We start from the raw sequence: 23,979 nt of genomic DNA, 5'->3' as shown, positions 1-23,979 counted from the left end.
GAGTGAGTGTGAGAGAGTGAATGTGAGAGAGTGAATGTGAGAGTGAATGTGTGAGTGAATGTGAGAGAGTGAATGTGAGAGAGTGAATGTGAGAGAGTGAATGTGAGAGAGTGTGAGAGTGAGTGTGAGAGAGTGAATGTCAGAGAATGAATGTGAGAGAGTGAATGTGTGAGTGAATGTGAGAGAGTGAATGTGAGAGAGTGAATGTGAGAGAGTGAATGTGAGAGAGTGAGTGTGAGAGAGTGTGAGAGAGAGTGAATGTCAGAGAATGAATGTGAGAGAGTGAATGTGAGAGAGTGAATGTGCGAGAGTGAAAGTGAGACAGTGTGTGAGAGAGTGAATGTGCGAGTGAGTGTGAGAGAGTGTGTGAGAGAGTGAATGTGAGAGTGAGTGTGAGAGAGTGAATGTGAGTGTGTGTGTGAGAGAGTGAATGTGAGAGAGTGAATGTGAGAGAGATAGTGAGTGTGAGAGATTGAATGTGAGAGAGATAGTGAGTGTGAGAGAGTGAGTGTGAGAGAGTGAATGTGAGAGAGTGAATGTGAGAGAGTGAATGTGAGAGAGTGAATGTGAGAGAGTCATTGTGAGAGAGTGAATGTGAGAGTGAATGTGGGAGAGTGAATGTGAGAGAATGAATGTGAGAGACTGAATGTGAGAGATTGAATGTGAGAGTGAAAGTGAGAGAGTGAGAGAGTGATTGTGAGAGAGTGAATGTGGGAGAGTGAATGTGAGAGTGAGTGTGTGAGAGTGAATGTGAGAGAGTGAATGTGAGAGAGTGAGTGTGAGAGAGTGAATGTGAGAAAGTGAGTGTGAGAGTGAGTGTGAGAGTGAGTGTGAGAGTGAGTGTGAGAAAGTGAGTGTGAGAAAGTGAGTGTGAGAAAGTGAGTGTGAGAGTGAATGTGAGAGAGTGAGAGAGTGAGTGTGAGAGAGTGAATGTGAGAGAGTGAATGTGAGAGAGTGAATGTGTGAGAGTGAATGTGAGAGAGTGAATGTGTGAGAGAGTGAATGTGAGAGAGTGAGTGTGAGAGTGAATGTGAGAGAGTGAATGTGAGAGAGTGAATGTGAGAGAGTGAATGTGAGAGAGTGAATGTGTGAGAGTGAATGTGAGAGAGTGAATGTGAGAGAGTGAATGTAAGAGAGTGAATGTGAGAGAGTGAATGTGAGAGAGTGAATGTGAGAGAGTGAATGTGTGAGAGTGAATGTGAGAGAGTGAATGTGAGAGAGTGAATGTGAGAGAGTGAGTGTGAGAGAGTGTGAGAGAGTGAATGTGAGAGAATGTGAGTGAGTGAATGTGTGAGAGTGAATGTGAGAGAGTGAATGTGAGAGAGTGAATGTGAGAGAGTGAATGTGAGAGAGTGAATGTGTGAGAGTGAATGTGAGAGAGTGAGTGTGAGAGAGTGTGAGAGGGTGAATGTGAGAGAGTGAATGTGAGAGAGTGAATGTGAGAGAGTGAATGTGAGAGAGTGAATGTGTGAGAGTGAATGTGAGAGAGTGAATGTGAGAGAGTGAATGTGAGAGAGTGAATGTGGGAGAGTGAGAGAGTGAATGTGGGAGAGTGAGAGAGTGAATGTGGGAGAGTGAGAGAGTGAGTGTGAGAGAGTGAATGTGAGAGAGTGAATGTGAGAGAGTGAATGTGAGAGAGTGAGTGTGAGAGAGTGAATGTGAGAGAGTGAGTGTGAGAGAGTGAATGTGGGAGAGTGAATGTGAGAGAGTGAGTGTGAGAGAGTGAGTGTGAGAGAGTGTGAGAGAGTGTGAGGCTGGGGCTCAGTGGAAGACAGATTTAGGGGAGGATGATGAATCAGATAGTACGGATTTGGGGTAATTGAACTTGGGATCTTGCTGGGAATGTGAATCTTGAAGAGGTCACACTCGTGTTAAATGTCTGGGCATTGAGGGTGAAGGTAGATTTCAGAGTTGGAGCCTCACCATTATTGAATGGGCAGGAATCCAGGTTACAAGATTGGAATATCTCTCTCCTTCCTTGGCAGTATCTCCCAAACGCTGCAGGAAGTGGGTTATCACAACGTCGTCGAGAGAACTGGACACCGCCCCCGCAGGTCCGGGAACAGCGACTCCAGGGGCCCCACCAACCCCAGTTTCCATCTACAGGTTTCTGTCAGAGTAAACAGGAGACATCTGTCACAGAGTAAAGCTCCCTCAAAACTGTCCCCATCAAACATTCCGTGGAGAGGTACAGCACGGGGTAAGATACAGAGTAAAGCTCCCTCTACACTGTCCCCATCAAACACTCCCAGGACAGGTACAGCACGGGGTTAGATACAGAGTAAAGCTCCCTCTATACTGTCCCCATCAAACACTCCCAGGACAGGGGCAGCACGGGATTAGATACAGAGTAAAGCTCCCACTACACTGTCCCCATCAGACACTCCCAGGACAGGTACAGCACAGGGTTAGATACAGAGTAAAGCTCCCTCTACACTGTCCCCATCAAACACTCCCAGGACAGGTACAGCACGGGATTAGATACAGAGTAAAGCTCCCACTACACTGTCCCCATCAGACACTCCCAGGACAGGTACAGCACAGGGTTAGATACAGAGTAAAGCTCCCTCTACACTGTCCCCATCAAACACTCCCAGGACAGGTACAGCACGGGGTTAGATACAGAGTAAAGCTCCCTCTACACTGTCCCCATCAAACACTCCCAGGACAGGTACAGCACGAAGTTAGATAAAGAGTAAAGCTCCCTCTACACTGTCTCCATCAAACACTCCCAGGACAGGTACAGCACAGGGTTAGATACAGAGTAAAGCTCCCTCTACACTGTCCCCATCAAACGCTCCCAGGACAGGTACAGCACGGGGTTAGATACAGAGTAAAGTTCCCTCTACACTGTCCCCATCAAACACTCCCAGGACAGGTACAGCACGGGGTTAGATACAGAGTAAAGTTCCCTCTGCACTGTCCCCATCAAACACTCCCAGGACAGGTACAGCACGAAGTTAGATAAAGAGTAAAGCTCCCTCTACACTGTCTCCATCAAACACTCCCAGGACAGGTACAGCACAGGGTTAGATACAGAGTAAAGCTCCCTCTACACTGTCCCCATCAAACGCTCCCAGGACAGGCACAGCACGGGGTTAGATACAGAGTAAAGCTCCCTCTACACTGTCCCCATCAAACACTCCCAGGACAGGTACAGCACGGGGTTAGATACAGAGTAAAGTTCCCTCTACACTGTCTCCATCAAACACTCCCAGGACAGGTACAGCACGGGGTTAGATACAGAGTAAAGCTCCCTCTACACTGTCCCCATCAAACACTCCCAGGACAGGAACAGCACGGGGTTAGATACAGAGTAAAGCTCCCTCTACACTGTCCCCATCAAACACTCCCAGGACAGGTACAGCACGCGGTTAGGTACAGAGTAAAGTTCCCTCTACACTGTCCCCTTCAAACACTCCCTGGACAGGTACAGCACGGAGTTAGACACAGAGTAAAGCTCCCTCTCCACTGTCCCCATCAAACACTCCCAGGACAGGTACAGCACGGGGTTAGATACAGAGTAAAGCTCCCTCTACACTGTCCCCATCAAACACTCCCAGGACAGGTGCGGCACGGGGTTAGATACAGAGTAAAGCTCCCTCTACACTGTCCCCATTAAACACTCCCAGGACAGGTACAGCACGGGGTTAGATACAGAGTAAAGCTCCCTCTACACTGTCCCCATCAAACACTCCCAGGACAGGTACAGCACGGGGTTAGATACAGAGTAAAGCTGCCTCTACACTGTCCCCATCAAACACTCCCAGGACTGGTACAGCACGGGGTTAGATACAGAGTAAATCTCCCTCTACACTGTCCCCATCAAACACTCCTAGGACAGGTACAGCACGGGGTTAGATACAGAGTAAAGCTCCCTCTACACTGTCCCCATCAAACACTCCCAGGACAGGTACAGCACGGGGTTAGATACAGAGTAAAGCTCCCTCTACACTGTCCCCATTAAACACTCCCAGGACAGGTAAAGCACAGGGTTAGATACAGAGTAAAGCTCCCTCAACACTGTCCCCATCAAACACTCCCAGGACAGGTGCAGCACGGGGTTAGACACAGAGTAAAGCTCCTTCTACACTGTCCCCATCAAACACTCCCAGGACAGGTACAACATGGGGTTAGTTACAGAGTAAAGCTCCCTCTACACTGTCCCCATCAAACACTCCCAGGACAGGTACAGCATGGGGTTAGATACAGAGTAAAGCTCCCTCTGCACTGTCCCCATCAAACATTCCCAGGACAGGTACAGCACGGGGTAAGATACAGAGAAAAGCTCCCCCTACACTGTCCCCATCAAACACTCCCAGGACAGGTACAGCACGGGGTTAGATACAGAATCTAGCTCCCTCTGCACTGTCCCCATCAAATACTCCCAGGACAGGTGCGGCACGGGGTCAGATACAGAGTAAAGCTTCCTCTACACTGTCCCCATCAAACACTCCCAGGACAGGTACAGCACGGGGTTAGATACAGAGTAAAGCTCCCTCTACACTGTCCTCATCAAACACTCCCAGGACAGGTACAGCACGGGGTTAGATACAGAGTAAAGCTCCCTCTACACTTTCCTCATCAAATACTCCCAGGACAGGAAAGCACGGGGTTCGATACAGAGTAAAGCTCCCTCTACACTGTCCCCATCAAACGCTCCCAGGACAGGTACAGCAGGGGGTTAGATACAGAGTAAAGCTCCCTCTACACTGTCCCCATCAAACACTCCCAGGACAGGTACAGCACGGGGTTAGATACAGTGTTAAGCTCCCTCTAAACTGTCCCCATCAAACACTCCCAGGACAGGTACAGCACGGGGTTAGATACAGTGTTAAGCTCCCTCTACACTGTCCCCATCAAACACTCCCAAGTCAGGTACAGCACGTGGTTAGATACAGAGTAAAGCTCCCTCTACACTGTCCTCATCAAACACTCCCAGGACAGGTACAGCACGGGGTTAGATACAGAGTAAAGCTCCCTCTACACTTTCCTCATCAAATACTCCCAGGACAGGAAAGCACGGGGTTCGATACAGAGTAAAGCTCCCTCTACACTGTCCCCATCAAACGCTCCCAGGACAGGTACAGCAGGGGGTTAGATACAGAGTAAAGCTCCCTCTACACTGTCCCCATCAAACACTCACAGGACAGGTACAGCACGGGGTTAGATACAGAGTAAAGCTCCCTCTACACTGTCCCCATCAAACACTCCCAGGACAGGTACAGCACGGGGTTAGATACAGTGTTAAGCTCCCTCTACACTGTCCCCATCAAACACTCCCAGGACAGGTACAGCACGGGGTTAGATACAGAGGAAAGCTCCCTCTACAGTGTCCCCCATCAAACACTCCCAGGACAGGTACAGCACGGGGTTAGATACAGAGTAAATCTCCCTCTACACTGTCCCCATCAAACACTCCCAGGACAGGTACAGCACGGGGTTAGATACAGAGGAAAGCTCCCTCTACAGTGTCCCCCATCAAACACTCCCAGGACAGGTACAGCACGGGGTTAGATACAGAGTAAATCTCCCTCTACACTGTCCCCATCAAACACTCCCAGGACAGGTACAGCACGGGGTTAGATACAGAGTAAAGCTCCCTCTACACTGTCCCCATCAAACACTCCCAGGACAGGTACAGCACGGGGTTAGATACAGAGTAAATCTACGTCTACACTGTCCTCATCAAACACTCTCAGGACTGGTACATCACACGGTTAGATAGAGAGTAAAGCTGCCTCTACACTGTCCACATTCAAACACTCCCAGGACAGGGACAGCATGAGGTTAGATACAGAATAAAGCTCCCTCAACACTGTCCCCCACCAAACATTCCCAGGACTGGTACAGCACAGGGTTAGACACAGAGTAAAGCTCCCTCTACACTGTCCCCATCAAACACTCCCAGGACAGGTACAGCACGGGTTAGATACAGCGTATAGCTCCCTCTGCACTGTCTTCATCAATCACTCCAAGGACAGGGACAGCACGAGGTTAGATACAGTGTAAAGCTCCCTCTACACTCTCCCCATCAAACCCACCCAGGACAGGTACAGCATGGTGTTAGATACAGGGCAAAGCTCTCTCTACACTGTCCCCATCAAACACTCCCAGAACAGGTACAGCACGGGGTTAGATACAGCGTATAGCTCCCTCTACACTGTCTCCATCAATCACTCCCAGGACAGGTACATCACGAGGTGAGATACAGCGTAAATCTACCTCCACACTGTCCTCATCAAACACTCCCAGGACAGGTACAGCACGGGGTTAGATACAGAGTAAAGCTGCCTCTACACTGTCCCCATCAAACACTCCCAGGACTGGTACAGCACGGGGTTAGATACAGAGTAAATCTCCCTCTACACTGTCCCCATCAAACACTCCTAGGACAGGTACAGCACGGGGTTAGATACAGAGTAAAGCTCCCTCTACACTGTCCCCATCAAACACTCCCAGGACAGGTACAGCACGGGGTTAGATACAGAGTAAAGCTCCCTCTACACTGTCCCCATTAAACACTCCCAGGACAGGTAAAGCACAGGGTTAGATACAGAGTAAAGCTCCCTCAACACTGTCCCCATCAAACACTCCCAGGACAGGTGCAGCACGGGGTTAGACACAGAGTAAAGCTCCTTCTACACTGTCCCCATCAAACACTCCCAGGACAGGTACAACATGGGGTTAGTTACAGAGTAAAGCTCCCTCTACACTGTCCCCATCAAACACTCCCAGGACAGGTACAGCATGGGGTTAGATACAGAGTAAAGCTCCCTCTGCACTGTCCCCATCAACCATTCCCAGGACAGGTACAGCACGGGGTAAGATACAGAGAAAAGCTCCCCCTACACTGTCCCCATCAAACACTCCCAGGACAGGTACAGCACGGGGTTAGATACAGAATCTAGCTCCCTCTGCACTGTCCCCATCAAATACTCCCAGGACAGGTGCGGCACGGGGTCAGATACAGAGTAAAGCTTCCTCTACACTGTCCCCATCAAACACTCCCAAGTCAGGTACAGCACGTGGTTAGATACAGAGTAAAGCTCCCTCTACACTGTCCTCATCAAACACTCCCAGGACAGGTACAGCACGGGGTTAGATACAGAGTAAAGCTCCCTCTACACTTTCCTCATCAAATACTCCCAGGACAGGAAAGCACGGGGTTCGATACAGAGTAAAGCTCCCTCTACACTGTCCCCATCAAACGCTCCCAGGACAGGTACAGCAGGGGGTTAGATACAGAGTAAAGCTCCCTCTACACTGTCCCCATCAAACACTCACAGGACAGGTACAGCACGGGGTTAGATACAGTGTTAAGCTCCCTCTACACTGTCCCCATCAAACACTCCCAGGACAGGTACAGCACGGGGTTAGATACAGAGGAAAGCTCCCTCTACAGTGTCCCCCATCAAACACTCCCAGGACAGGTACAGCACTGGGTTAGATACAGAGTAAATCTTCCTCCACACTGTCCTCATCAAACACTCCCAGGACAGGTACAGCACGGGGTTAGATACAGCGTATAGCTCCCTCTACACTGTCTCCATCAATCACTCCCAGGACAGGGACAGCACGAGGTTAGATACAGAGTAAAGCTCCCTCTACAATGTCCGCATCAAACAGTCCCAGGCCAGGTACAGCACGGGGTTAGATACAGAGTAAAGCTCCCTCGACACGGTCCCCTTCAAACACTCCCAGGACAGGTACAGCGCGGGGTTTGATACAGAGGAAAGCTCAGTCTACACTGTCCCCATCAAACACGCCCAGGACAGGTACAGCACTGGGTTAGACACAGAGTAAAGCTCCCTCTACACTGTCCCCATCAAACACTCCCAGGACAGGTACTGCACGGGGTTAGATACAGAGTAAAGCTCCCTCTACATTGTCACCATCAAACACTCCCAGGACAGGTACAGAACGGGGTTATATACAGAGTAAAGCTCCCTCTACACTGTCTCCATCAAACACTCCCAGGGCAGGTACAGCACGGGGTTAGATACAGAGTAAAGCTCCCTCTACACTGTCCCCATCAAACACTCCCAGGACAGGTACAGCACGGGGTTAGATACAGAGTAAAGCTCCCTCTCCACTGTCCCGATTAAACACTCCCAGGACAGGTACAGCACGGGGTTAGATACAGAGTAAAGCTCCCTCTACACAGTCCCCATCAAACACTCCCAGGACAGGTACAGCACGGGGTTAGATACAGAGTAAAGCTGCCTCTATACTGTCCCCATCAAACACTCCCAGGCCAGGTGCAGCACAGGGTTAGACACAGAGTAAAGCTCCTTCTACACTGTCCCCATCAAACACTCCCAGGACAGGTACGACATGGGGTTAGTTACAGAGTAAAGCTCCCTCTACACTGTCCCCATCAAACACTCCCAGGATAGGTACAGCACGGGGTTAGATACAGAGTAAAGCTCCCTCTGCACTGTCCCCATCAAACATTCCCAGGACAGGTACAGCACTGGGTTAGATACAGAGAAAAGCTCCCCCTACACTGTCCCCATCAAACACTCCCAGGACAGGAAAGCACCGGGTTAGATACAGAGTAAAGCTCCCTCTACACTTTCCCCCATCAAAACCTCCCAGGACAGGTACAGCACAGGGTTAGACACAGAGTAAAGCTCCCTCTACACTTCCCTCATCAAATACTCCCAGGAGAGGGACAGCACGAGGTTAGATACAGTGTAAAGCTCCCTCTACACATTCCCCATCAAACCCACCCAGGACAGGTACAGCATGGTGTTAGATACAAGGCAAATCTTAAATCTAAACTGTCCCCATCAAACACTCCCAGAACAGGTACAGCACGGGGTTAGATACAGCGTATAGCTCCCTCTACACTGTCTCCATCAATCACTCCCAGAACAGGTACATCACGAGGTTAGATACAGCGTAAAGCTACCTCCACACTGTCCTCATCAAACACTCCCAGGACAGGTACAGCACGGGGTTAGATACAGCGTATAGCTCCCTCTACACTGTCTCCATCAATCACTCCAAGAAAGGGACAGCACGAGGTTAGATACAGAGTGAAGCTCCCTCTACAATGTCCGCATCAAACAGTCCCAGGACAGGTACAGCACGGGGTTAGATACAGAGTAAAGCTCCCTCTACACGGTCCCCATGAAACACTCCCAGGACAGGAACAGCGCGGGGTTTGAAACAGCGGAAAGCTCAGTCTACACTGTCCCCATCAAACACGCCCAGGACAGGTACAGCAAGGGCTTAGATACAGAGTAAAGCTCCCACTACACTGTCCCCATTAAAAACTCCCAGGACAGGTACAGCACGGGGTTAGATACAGAGTAGAGCTCCATCTACACTGTCCCCATCAAACACTCCCAGGACAGGGACAGCATGAGGTTAGATACAGAGTAAAGCTCCCTCTACACTGTCCCCATCAAACATTCCCAGGACAGGTACAGCACGGGGTTAGATACAGAGTAGAGCTCCCTCTACACTGTCCCCATCAAACACTCCCACAATATGTACAGCATGGGGTTAGACAAAGAGGAAAGCTCCCTCTACAATTTCCACATCAAACACTCCCAGGCCATGTACAGAACAGGGTTAGATACAGAGTAAAGCTCCCTCTACACTGTCCACCTTCAAACACTCCCAGGACAGGTACAGCACAGGGTTAGATACAGAGTAAAGCTCCCTCTACACTGTTTCCATCAAACACTCCCAGGACAGGTACAGCATGGCATTAGATACAGAGTAAAGCTCCCTCCACACTATCCCCATCAAACACTCCAAGGACAGGTACAGCACTGGGTTAGATACAGAGTAAAGGCCCCTCTGCACTGTCCCCATCAAACACTCTCAGGACAGGTACAGCACAGGGTTAGAAACAGAATAAAACTCCCCCTACCCTGTCCCCAACAAACACTCCCAGGACAGGTACAGCACGGGGTTAGAAACAGAGTAGAGCTCCCTCTACACTGTCCCCATTAAACATTTCAAGGACAGGGACAGCACGAGGTTAGATACAGATTAAAGCTCCCTCTACACTGTCCCCAGCAAACACTCCCAGGACAGGTACAGCACGGGGTTAGATACAGAATAAAACTCCCTCTACCCTGTCCCCAACAAACACTCCCAGGACAGGCACCGCACGGGGTTAGATACAGAGTAGAGCTCCCTCTACACTGTCCCCATCAAACACTCCCAGGACAGGTACAGCACGGGGTTAGATACAGAGTAAAGCTGCTTCTACACTGACCCCATCAAACACTCCCAGGAAAGGTACAGCAAGAGGTTAGATAAAGAGTAAAGCTCCCTCTACACTGTCCCCATCAAACACTCCCAGCACGGGGTTAGATACAGAGTAAAGCTCCCTCTACACTGTCCCCATCAAACACTCCCAGGACAAGTCCAGCACGGGGTTAGATACAGAGTAAAGCTCCCTCTGCACTGACCCCATCAAACACTCCCAGGAAAGGTACAGCAAGGGGTTAGATAAAGAGTAAAGCTCCCTCTACACTGTCTCCATCAAACACTCCCAGCACGGGGTTAGATACAGAGTAAAGCTCCCTCTACACTGTCCCCATCAAACACTCCCAGGTCAGGTACAGCACGGGGTTGGTACAGAGTAAAGTACCCTGTACACTGTCCCCATCAAACACTCCCAGGACAAGGACAGCACGGGGTTTGATACAGAGTAAAGCTCCCTCTACACTGTCCCCATCAAACACTACCAGGACAGGTACAGCACGGGGTTAGATACAGAGTAAAGCTCCTTCTACACTGTCCCCATCAAAGACTCCAAGGACAGTGACAGCACGATTAGATACAGAGTAAATCTCCCTCTACACTGTCCCCATCAAACACTCCCAGGACAGGTACAGCACGGGGTTAGATACAGAGTAAAGTACCATTGACACTGGCCCCATCAAACGCTCCCAGGACAGGTACAGCATGGGGTTAGATACAGAGTAAAGCTCCCTCTACACTGTCCCCATCAAACACTCCCAGGACAGGTACAGCACGGGGTTGGTACAGAGTAAAGTACCCTGTACACTGTCCCCATCAAACACTCCCAGGACAAGTACAGCACGGGGTTTGATACAGAGTAAAGCTCCCTCTACACTGTCCCCATCAAACACTACCAGGACAGATACAGCACGGGGTTAGATACAGAGTAAATCTCCCTCTACACTGTCCCCATCAAACACTCCCAGGACAGGTACAGCACGGGGTTAGATACAGAGTAAAGTACCATTGACACTGTCCCCATCAAACGCTCCCAGGACAGGTACAGCATGGGGTTAGATACAGAGTAAAGCTCCCTCTACACTGTCCCCATCAAACACTCCCAGGACAGGTACAGAACGGGGTTAGATACAGAGTAAATCTCCCTCTACACTGTGCCCATCAAACACTCCCAGGACAGGTACAGCACGGGGTTAGATACAGAGTAAAGCTCCCTCTACACTGTCCCCATCAAACACTCCCAGGACAGGTACAGCACGGGGTTAGATACAGAGTAAAGGTCCCTCTACACTGTCCCCATCAACACTCCCAGGGTAGGTACTGCACGGGTGGGATACAGAGTAAATCTCCCTCTACACTGTCCCCATTAAACACTCCCAGGACAGGTACAGCAAGGGGTTAGATACAGAGTAAAGCTCCCTCTACACTGTCCCCATCAAACACTCCCAGGACAGGTAAAGCACGGGCTTAGATACAGAGTAAATCTCCCTTTACACTGTTCCCATCAAATACTTCCAGGACAGGTACAGCACGGGCTTAGATACAGAGTAAATCTCCCTCTACACTGTCCCCATCAAACACTCCCAGAACAGGCACAGTACAGGGTTAGATACAGAGTAAATCTCCCTCTACAATGTCCCCATCAAACACTCCCAGTTCAGGTACAGCACGGGGTTACATACAGAGTAAAGGTCCCTCTACACTGTCCCCATCAAACACTCCAAGGACAGGGACAGCACGATTAGATACAGAGTAAAGCTCCCTCTACACTGTCCCCATCAAACACTCCCAGGACAGGTACAGCACGGGGTTAGATACAGAGAAAAGCTCCCTCTACACTGTCCCCAACAAACACTCCCAGGAAAGGTACAGCACGGGTTTAGATAGAGAGTAAAGCTCCATCTACACTGTCCCCATCAAACACTCCCAGGACAGGTACAGCACGGGGTTAGTTACAGAGTAAAGCTCCATCTACACTGTCTCCATCAAACACTCCCAGGCCAGGTACAGCACGGGGTTAGATACACAGTAAAGTACCCTGTACACTGTCCCCATTAAACACTCCCAGGACAGGTACAGCACGGGGTTAGATAGAGATTAACGCTCCCTCTACACTGTCCCCATCAAACACTCCCAGGACAGGTACAGCACGGGGTTAGATACAGAGGAAAGGTCCCTCTACACTGTCCCCATCAAACACTCCCAGGACAGGTACAGCACGGGGTTAGATACAGTGTTAAGCTCCCTCTACACTGTCCCCATCAAACACTCCCAGGACAGGTACAGCACGGGGTTAGATACAGAGGAAAGCTCCCTCTACAGTGTCCCCCATCAAACACTCCCAGGACAGGTACAGCACGGGGTTAGATACAGAGTAAAGCTCCCTCTACACTGTCCACATCAAACACTCCCAGGACTGGTACATCACACGGTTAGATAGAGAGTAAAGCTGCCTCTACACTGTCCACATTCAAACACTCCCAGGACAGGGACAGCATGAGGTTAGATACAGAATAAAGCTCCCTCAACACTGTCCCCCACCAAACATTCCCAGGACTGGTACAGCACAGGGTTAGACACAGAGTAAAGCTCCCTCTACACTGTCCCCAACAAACACTCCCAGGCCAGGTACAGCACGGGTTAGATACAGCGTATAGCTCCCTCTGCACTCTCTTCATCAATCACTCCAAGGACAGGGACAGCACGAGGTTAGATACAGTGTAAAGCTCCCTCTACACTCTCCCCATCAAACCCACCCAGGACAGGTACAGCATGGTGTTAGATACAGGGCAAAGCTCTCTCTACACTGTCCCCATCAAACACTCCCAGAACAGGTACAGCACGGGGTTAGATACAGCGTATAGCTCCCTCTACACTGTCTCCATCAATCACTCCCAGGACAGGTACATCACGAGGTTAGATACAGCGTAAATCTACCTCCACACTGTCCTCATCAAACACTCCCAGGACAGGTATAGCACGGGGCTAGATACAGCGTATAGCTCCCTCTACACTGTCTCCATCAATCACTCCCAGGACAGGGACAGCACGAGGTTAGATACAGAGTAAAGCTCCCTCTACAATGTCCGCATCAAACAGTCCCAGGCCAGGTACAGCACGGGGTTAGATACAGAGTAAAGCTCCCTCGACACGGTCCCCTTCAAACACTCCCAGGACAGGTACAGCGCGGGGTTTGATACAGAGGAAAGCTCAGTCTACACTGTCCCCATCAAACACGCCCAGGACAGGTACAGCACTGGGTTAGACACAGAGTAAAGCTCCCTCTACACTGTCCCCATCAAACACTCCCAGGACAGGTACTGCACGGGGTTAGATACAGAGTAAAGCTCCCTCTACATTGTCCCCATCAAACACTCCCAGGACAGGTACAGAACGGGGTTATATACAGAGTAAAGCTCCCTCTACACTGTCTCCATCAAACACTCCCAGGGCAGGTACAGCACGGGGTTAGATGCAGAGTAAAGCTCCCTCTACACTGTCCCCATCAAACACTCCCAGGACAGGTACAGCACGGGGTTAGATACAGAGTAAAGCTCCCTCTACACTGTCCCGATTAAACACTCCCAGGACAGGTACAGCACGGGGTTAGATACAGAGTAAAGCTCCCTCTACACAGTCCCCATCAAACACTCCCAGGACAGGTACAGCACGGGGTTAGATACAGAGTAAAGCTGCCTCTATACTGTCCCCATCAAACACTCCCAGGACAGGTGCAGCACAGGGTTAGACACAGAGTAAAGCTCCTTCTACACTGTCCCCATCAAACACTCCCAGGACAGGTACGACATGGGGTTAGTTACAGAGTAAAGCTCCCTCTACACTGTCCCCATCAAACACGCCCAGGATAGGTACAGCACGGGGTTAGAAACAGAGTAAAGCTCCCTCTACACTTTCCCCCATCAAAAACTCCCAGGACAGGTACAGCACAGGGTTAGACACAGAGTAAAGCTCCCTCTACACTTCCCTCATCAAATACTCCCAGGAGAGGGACAGCACGAGGTTAGATACAGTGTAAAGCTCCCTCTACACATTCCCCATCAAACCCACCCAGGACAGGTACAGCATGGTGTTAGATACAAGGCAAATCTTAAATCTAAACTGTCCCCATCAAACACTCCCAGAACAGGTACAGCACGGGGTTAGATACAGCGTATAGCTCCCTCTACACTGTCTCCATCAATCACTCCCAGAACAGGTACATCACGAGGTTAGATACAGCGTATAGCTACCTCCACACTGTCCTCATCAAACACTCCCAGGACAGGTACAGCACGGGGTTAGATACAGCGTATAGCTCCCTCTACACTGTCTCCATCAATCACTCCAAGAAAGGGACAGCACGAGGTTAGATACAGAGTGAAGCTCCCTCTACAATGTCCGCATCAAACAGTCCCAGGACAGGTACAGCACGGGGTTAGATACAGAGTAAAGCTCCCTCTACACGGTCCCCATGAAACACTCCCAGGACAGGTACAGCGCGGGGTTTGATACAGCGGAAAGCTCAGTCTACACTGTCCCCATCAAACACACCCAGGACAGGTACAGCAAGGGCTTAGATACAGAGTAAAGCTCCCACTACACTGTCCCCATTAAACACTCCCACGACAGGTACAGCACGGGGTTAGATACAGAGTAGAGCTCCATCTACACTGTCCCCATCAAACACTCCCAGGACAGGGACAGCATGAGGTTAGATACAGAGTAAAGCTCCCTCTACATTGTCCCCATCAAACATTCCCAGGACAGGTACAGCACGGGGTTAGATACAGAGTAGAGCTCCCTCTACACTGTCCCCATCAAACACTCCCACAATATGTACAGCATGGGGTTAGACAAAGAGGAAAGCTCCCTCTACAATTTCCACATCAAACACTCCCAGGCCATGTACAGAACAGGGTTAGATACAGAGTAAAGCTCCCTCTACACTGTCCACCTTCAAACACTCCCAGGACAGGTACAGCACAGGGTTAGATACAGAGTAAAGCTCCCTCTACACTGTTTCCATCAAACACTCCCAGGACAGGTACAGCATGGCGTTAGATACAGAGTAAAGCTCCCTCCACACTATCCCCATCAAACACTCCAAGGACAGGTACAGCACTGGGTTAGATACAGAGTAAAGGCCCCCCTGCACTGTCCCCATCAAACACTCCCAGGACAGGTACAGCACAGGGTTAGAAACAGAATAAAACTCCCCCTACCCTGTCCCCAACAAACACTCCCAGGACAGGTACAGCACGGGGTTAGATACAGAGTAGAGCTCCCTCTCCACTGTCCCCATTAAACATTTCAAGGACAGGGACAGCACGAGGTTAGATACAGATTAAAGCTCCCTCTACACTGTCCCCAGCAAACACTCCCAGGACAGGTACAGCACGGGGTTAGATACAGAATAAAACTCCCTCTACCCTGTCCCCAACAAACACTCCCAGGACAGGCACCGCACGGGGTTAGATACAGAGTAGAGCTCCCTCTACACTGTCCCCATTAAACATTCCAAGGACAGGGACAGCACGAGGTTAGATACAGAGTAAAGCTCCCTCTACACTGTCCCCATCAAACACTCCCAGGACAGGTACAGCACGGGGTTAGATACAGAGTAAAGCTGCTTCTACACTGTCTGCATCAAACACTCCCAGGACAAGTCCAGCACGGGGTTAGATACAGAGTAAAGCTCCCTCTGCACTGACCCCATCAAACACTCCCAGGAAAGGTACAGCAAGGGGTTAGATAAAGAGTAAAGCTCCCTCTACACTGTCTCCATCAAACACTCCCAGCACGGGGTTATATACAGAGTAAAGCTCCCTCTACACTGTCCCCATCAAACACTCCCAGGTCAGGTACAGCACGGGGTTGGTACAGAGTAAAGTACCCTGTACACTGTCCCCATCAAACACTCCCAGGACAAGTACAGCACGGGGTTTGATAAAGAGTAAAGCTCCCTCTACACTGTCCCCATCAAACACTACCAGGACAGGTACAGCACGGGGTTAGATACAGAGTAAAGCTCCTTCTACACTGTCCCCATCAAAGACTCCAAGGACAGTGACAGCACGATTAGATACAGAGTAAATCTCCCTCTACACTGTCCCCATCAAACACTCCCAGGACAGGTACAGCACGGGGTTAGATACAGAGTAAAGTACCATTGACACTGTCCCCATCAAACGCTCCAAGGACAGGTACAGCATGGGGTTAGATACAGAGTAAAGCTCCCTCTACACTTTCCCCATCAAACACTCCCAGGACAGGTACAGCACGGGGTTGGTACAGAGTAAAGTACCCTGTACACTGTCCCCATCAAACACTCCCAGGACAAGTACAGCACGGGGTTTGATACAGAGTAAAGCTCCCTCTACACTGTCCCCATCAAACACTACCAGGACAGGTACAGCACGGTGTTAGATACTGAGTAAAGCTCCTTCTACACTGTCCCCATCAAAGACTCCAAGGACAGTGACAGCACAATTAGATACAGAGTAAATCTCCCTCTACACTGTCCCCATCAAACGCTCCCAGGACAGGTACAGCATGGGGTTAGATACAGAGTAAAGCTCCCTCTACACTGTCCCCATCAAACACTCCCAGGACAGGTACAGCACGGGGTTAGATACAGAGTAAATCTCCCTCTACACTGTGCCCATCAAACACTCCCAGGACAGGTACAGCACGGGGTTAGATACAGAGTAAAGCTCCCTCTACACTGTCCCCATCAAACACTCCCAGGACAGGTACAGCACGGGGTTAGATACAGAGTAAAGGTCCCTCTACACTGTCCCCATCAACACTCCCAGGGTAGGTACTGCACGGGTGGGATACAGAGTAAATCTCCCTCTACACTGTCCCCATTAAACACTCCCAGGACAGGTACAGCAAGGGGTTAGATACAGAGTAAAGCTCCCTCTACACTGTCCCCATCAAACACTCCCAGGACAGGTAAAGCACGGGCTTAGATACAGAGTAAATCTCCCTTTACACTGTTCCCATCAAATACTTCCAGGACAGGTACAGCACGGGCTTAGATACAGAGTAAATCTCCCTCTACACTGTCCCCATCAAACACTCCCAGAACAGGCACAGCACAGGGTTAGATACAGAGTAAATCTCCCTCTACAATGTCCCCAACAAACACTCCCAGTTCAGGTACAGCACGGGGTTACATACAGAGTAAAGGTCCCTCTACACTGTCCCCATCAAACACTCCAAGGACAGGGACAGCACGATTAGATACAGAGTAAAGCTCCCTCTACACTGTCCCCATCAAACACTCCCAGGACAGGTACAGCACGGGGTTAGATACAGAGAAAAGCTCCCTCTACACTGTCCCCAACAAACACTCCCAGGAAAGGTACAGCACGGGTTTAGATAGAGAGTAAAGCTCCATCTACACTGTCCCCATCAAACACTCCCAGGACAGGTACAGCACGGGGTTAGTTACAGAGTAAAGCTCCATCTACACTGTCTCCATCAAACACTCCCAGGCCAGGTACAGCACGGGGTTAGATACACAGTAAAGTACCCTGTACACTGTCCCGATTAAACACTCCCAGGACAGGTACAGCACGGGGTTAGATAGAGATTAACGCTCCCTCTACACTGTCCCCATCAAACACTCCCAGGAGAGGTACAGCACGGGGTTAGATACAGAGTAAAGGTCCCTCTACACTGTCCCCATCAACACTCCCAGGGTAGGTACTGCACGGGTGGGATACAGAGTAAATCTCCCTCTACACTGTCCCCATTAAACACTCCCAGGACTGGTACAGCAAGGGGTTAGATACAGAGTAAAGCTCCCTCTACACTGTCCCCATCAAACACTCCCAGGACAGGTAAAGCACGGGCTTAGATACAGAGTAAATCTCCCTTTACACTATTCCCATCAAATACTTCCAGGACAGGTACAGCACGGGCTTAGATACAGAGTAAATCTCCCTCTACACTGTCCCCATCAAACACTCCCAGAACAGGTACAGCACAGGGTTAGATACAGAGTAAATCTCCCTCTACACTGTCCCCATCAAACACTCCCAGATCAGGTACAGCACGGGGTTACATACAGAGTAAAGGTCTCTCTACACTGTCCCCATCAAACACTCCCAGGACAGGTACAGCACGGGGTTGGTACAGAGTAAAGTACCCTGTACACTGTCCCCATCAAACACTCCCAGGACAAGTACAGCACGGGGTATGATACAGAGTAAAGCTCGCTCTACACTGTCCCCATCAAACACTCCAAGGACAGGGACAGCACGATTAGATACAGAGTAAAGCTCCCTCTACACTGTCCCCATCAAACACTCCCAGGACAGGTACAGCACAGGGTTAGATACAGAGTAAAGCTCCCTCTCCACTGTCCCCATCAAACACTCCAAGGACAGGGACAGCACGATTAGATACAGGGTAAATCTCCCTCTACACTGTCCCCATCAAACACTCCCAGGACAGTTAGAGCACGGGGTTAGATACAGAGTAAAGCTCCCTCAACACTGTCCCAATCAAACACTTCCAGGACAGGTACAGCATGGGGTTAGACACAGAGTAAAGCTTCCTCTACACTGCACCACCAAACACTCCCAGGACAGGGACAGCACGATTAGATACAGAGTAAAGCTCCCTCTACACTGTCCCCAGCAAACACTCCCAGGACAGGTACAGCACGGGGTTAGATACAGAGAAAAGCTCCCTCTGCACTGTCCCCATCAAACACTCCCAGGACAGGTACAGCACGGGGTTAGATACAGAGTAAAGCTCCCACTACACTGTCCCCATCAAACACCCCCAGGACAGGAAAGCACGGGGTTAGATCCAGAGTAAAGCTTGTACACTGTCCCCATCAAACACTCCCAGGCCAGGTACAGCACGGGCTGAGATACAGAGTAAAGCTACCACTACACTGTCGCCATCAAACACTCCCAGGACAGGTACAGCACGGGGTTAGATACAGAGTAAAGGTCCCTCTACACTGTCCCCATCAAACACTCCTAGGACAGGGACAGCACAGGGTTAGATACAGAGTAAATCTCCCTCTACACTGTCTCCATCAAACACTCCCAGCACGGGGTTAGATACAGAGTAAAGCTCCCTCTACACTGTCCCCATCGAACACTCCCAGGACAGGTACAGCACGGGGTTAGATACAGAGTAAATCTCCCTCTACACTGTGCCCATCAAACACTCCCAGGACAGGTACAGCACGGGGTTAGATACAGAGTAAAGCTCCCTCTACACTGTCCCCATCAAACACTCCCAGGACAGGTACAGCACGGGGTTAGATACAGAGTAAATCTCCCTCTACATTGTCCCCATGAAACACTCCCAGGACAGGAACAGCATGGGGTTAGATACAGAGTAAAGTTCCCTCTACACTTTCACCATCTAACACTCAAAGGATAGGGACAGCACGGGGTTAGTTACAGCGAAAAGCACCCTCTACAATGTCCCCATCAAACTCTCCCAGGACAGGTACAGCACGGGGTTAGATACAGAGTAAAGCTCCCTCTACACTGTCCCCATCAAACACTCCCAGGACAGGTACAGCACGGGGTTAGATACAGAGTAAATCTCCCTCTACATTGTCCCCATGAAACACTCCCAGGACAGGTACAGCAAGGGGTGAGATACAGAGTAAAGCTCCCTCAACACTGTCCCCATCAAACACTGCCAGGACAGGTACAGCACGGGCTTAGATACTGAGTAAATCTCCCTCTACACTGTTCCCATCAAATACTTCCAGGACAGGTACAGCACGGGCTTAGATACAGAGTTAATCTCCCTCTACACTGTCCCCATCAAACACTTCCAGGACAGGTACAGAACAGGGTTAGTTACAGAGTAAATCTCACTCTACACTGTCCACATCAAACACTCCCAGGACAGGTACAGCACGGGGTTAGATACAGAGTAAAGCTCCCACTGCACTGTCCCCATCAAACACGCCCAGGAAAGGTGCAGCACGGGGTTAGATACAGAGTAAAGCTCCCTCTACACTGTCCCCATCAAACACTCCCAGGACAGGTCCAGCACGGGGTTAGATACAGTGTAATGTACCCTGTACACTTTCCCCATCAAACACTCCCAGGACAGGTACAGCACGGGGTTTGATACAGAGTAAAGCTCCCTCTACACTGTCCCCATCAAACACTCCAAGGACAGGTACAGCACGGGGTGAGATACAGAGTAAATCTCCCTCTACACTGCCCCCATCAAACACTCCCAGGACAGGTACAGCACGGTGTTAGATACAGAGTAAAGCTCCCTCTACACTGTCCCCATCAAACACTCCCAGGACAGGTACAGCACGGGGCTTGATACAGAGTAAATCTCCCTCTACACTGTCCCCATCGAACACTCCCAGGACAGGAACAGCACGGGGTTAGATACAGAGTAAAGCTCCCTCTACACTGTCCCCATCAAACACTCCCAGGACAGGTACAGCACGGGGTTAGATAGAGATTACCGCTCCCTCTACACTTCCCATCAAACTCTCCCAGGACAGGTACAGCACGGGGATAGATACAGAGTAATGGTCCCTCTACACTGTCCCCATCAAACAATCCCAGGGCAGGTACAGCACGGGGTGGGATACAGAGTAAAGCTCCCTCTACACTGTCCCCATCAAACACTCCCAGGACAGGTACAGCACAGGGTTAGATACAGAGTAAAGCTCCCTCTACACTGTCCCAATCAAATACTCCCAGGACAGGTGCAGCATGGGGTTAGATACAGAGTAAAACTTCCTCTACACTGCACCATTATACACTCCCAGGACAGGGACAGCACGATTAGATACAGAGTAAAGCTCCCTCTACACTGTCCCCAGCAAACACCCCCAGGGCAGGTCCAGCACGGGGTGGGATACAGAGTAAAGCTCCCTCTACACTGTCCCCAGCAAACACTCCCAGGACAGGTATAGGACGGGGTTAGATACAGAGTTAAGCTCCCTCTACACTGTCCCCAGCAAACACTCCCAGGACAGGTACAGCACGGGGTTAGATACAGAGAAAAGCTCCCTCTACACTGTCCCCAACAAACACTCCCAGGAAAGGTACAGCACGGGTTTAGATACAGAGTAAAGCTCCATCTACACTGACCCCATCAAACACTCCCAGGACAGGTACAGCACGGGGTTAGATACACAGTAAAGTACCCTGTACACTGTCCCCATTAAACACTCCCAGGACAGGTACAGCAAGCGGTTAGATAGAGATTATAACTCCCTCTACACTTTCCCCATCACACACTCCCAGGACAGGGACAGCACGATTAGATACAGAGTAAAGCTCCCACTACACTGTCTGCATCAAACACCCCCAGGACAGGTACAGCATGGGCTTAGATACAAAGTAAACCTCCCTCTACACTGTCCCCATCAAACACTCCCAGGCCAGTTACAGCACAGGGTAAGATACAGAGTAAAGTTCTCTCTACACTGTCCCCATCAAACACCCCCAGGACAGGAAAGCACGGGGTTAGATACAGAGTAAAGCTTGTACACTGTCCCCATCAAACACTCCCAGGCCAGGTACAGCACGGGGTGAGATACAGAGTAAAGCTACCACTACACTGTCCCCATCAAACACTCCCAGGACAGGTACAGCACGGGGTTATATACAGATTAAAGTACCCTGTACACTGTCGCTATCAAACACTCCCAGGACAGGTACAGCACGGGGTTAGATACAGAGTAAAGGTCCCTCTACACTGTCCCCATCAAACACTCCTAGGACAGGTACAGCACAGGGTTATATACAGAGTAAATCTCCCTCTACACTGTCTCCATCAAACACTCCCAGCACGGGGTTAGATACAGAGTAAAGCTCCCTCTACACTGTCCCCATCAAACACTCCCAGGTCAGGTACAGCACGGGGTTGGTACAGAGTAAAGTACCCTGTACACTGTCCCCATCAAACACTCCCAGGACAAGTACAGCACGGGGTTTGATACAGAGTAAAGCTCCCTCTACACTGTCCCCATCAAACACTCCCAGGACAGGTACAGCACGGGGTTAGATACAGAGTAAAGTACCATTGACACTGTCCCCATCAAACGCTCCCAGGACAGGTACAGCATGGGGTTAGATACAGAGTAAAGCTCCCTCTACACTGTCCCCATCAAACACTCCCAGGACAGGTACAGCACGGGGTTAGATACAGAGTAAATCTCCCTCTACACTGTGCCCATCAAACACTCCCAGGACAGGTACAGCACGGGGTTAGATACAGAGTAAAGCTCCCTCTACACTGTCCCCATCAAACATTCCCAGGACAGGTACAGCACGGGGTTAGATACAGAGTAAAGGTCCCTCTACACTGTCCCCATCAACACTCCCAGGGTAGGTACTGCACGGGTGGGATACAGAGTAAATCTCCCTCGACACTGTCCCCATTAAACACTCCCAGGACAGGTACAGCAAGGGGTTAGATACAGAGTAAAGCTCCCTCTACACTGTCCCCATCAAACACTCCCAGGACAGGTAAAGCACGGGCTTAGATACGGAGTAAATCTCCCTTTACACTGTTCCCATCAAATACTTCCAGCACAGGTACAGCACGGGCTTAGATGCAGAGTAAATCTCCCTCGACACTGTCCCCATCAAACACTCCCAGAACAGGCACAGCACAGGGTTAGATACAGAGTAAATCTCCCTCTACACTGTCCCCATCAAACACTCCCAGATCAGGTACAGCACGGGGTTACATACAGAGTAAAGGTCCCTCTACACTGTCCCCATCAAATACTCCCAGGACAGGTACAGCACGGGGTTGGTACAGAGTAAAGTACCCTGTACACTGTCCCCATCAAACACTCCCAGGACAAGTACAGCACGGGGTATGATACAGAGTAAAGTTCGCTCTACTCTGTCCCCATCAAACACTCCAAGGACAGGGACAGCACGATTAGATACAGAGTAAAGCTCCCTCTACACTGTCCCCATCAAACACTCCCAGGACAGGTACAGCACAGGGTTAGATACAGAGTAAAGCTCCTTCGCCACTGTCCCCATCAAACACTCCAAGGACAGGGACAGAACGATTAGATACAGGGTAAATCTCCCTCTACACTGTCCCCAGCAAACACTCCCAGGACAGGTACAGCACGGGTTTAGATACAGAGTAAAGCTCCATCTACACTGTCCCCATCAAACACTCCCAGGACAGGTACAGCACGGGGTGGGATTCAGAGTAAAGCTACACTGTCCCCATCAAACACTCCCAGGCCAGGTACAGCACGGGGTTAGATACACAGTAAAGTACCCTGTACACTGTCCCCATTAAACACTCCCAGCACAGGTACAGCAAGCGGTTAGATAGAGATTATAACTGCCTCTACACTTTCCCCATCAAACACTCCCAGGACAGGGACAGCACGATTAGATACAGAGTAAAGCTCCCTCTACACTTTCCCCATCAAACACTCCCAGGACAGGGACAGCACGATTAGATACAGAGTAAAGCTCCCTCTACACTGTCTGCATCAAATACGTCCAGGACAGGTACAGCATGGGCTTAGATACAAAGTAAACCTCCCTCTACACTGTCCCCATCAAACGCTCCGAGGACAGGTACAGCATGGGGTTAGATACAGAGTAAAGCTCCCTCTACACTGTCCGCATCAAACAGTCCCAGGAAAGGTACAGCACGGGGTTAGATACAGACAAAAGCTCCCTCTACACTGTCCCCATCAAACACCCCCAGGACAGGAAAGCACGGGGTTAGATACAGAGTAAA

At 50.3% G+C, this 23,979-nt stretch overlaps 1 protein-coding gene across 1 annotated transcript in view; it reads right to left on the bottom strand.

Annotated features, from left to right (window-relative positions):
* LOC140410303 (A disintegrin and metalloproteinase with thrombospondin motifs 4-like) overlaps positions 1–23,979 on the bottom strand; it is a 406,325-nt gene that overhangs the window by 134,860 nt on the left and 247,486 nt on the right. Inside the window, exon 5 of the mRNA XM_072498283.1 lies at positions 1,924–2,110. Within this exon, the coding sequence (XP_072354384.1) occupies positions 1,924–2,110 (187 nt within the window). The remainder of the gene's footprint in view (positions 1–1,923; positions 2,111–23,979) is intronic.

Source organism: Scyliorhinus torazame, chromosome 4, assembly GCF_047496885.1.
Source record: "Scyliorhinus torazame isolate Kashiwa2021f chromosome 4, sScyTor2.1, whole genome shotgun sequence".
Lineage (NCBI taxonomy): Eukaryota > Metazoa > Chordata > Chondrichthyes > Carcharhiniformes > Scyliorhinidae > Scyliorhinus > Scyliorhinus torazame.
This window is presented reverse-complemented; position numbering and strand designations above follow the sequence as displayed.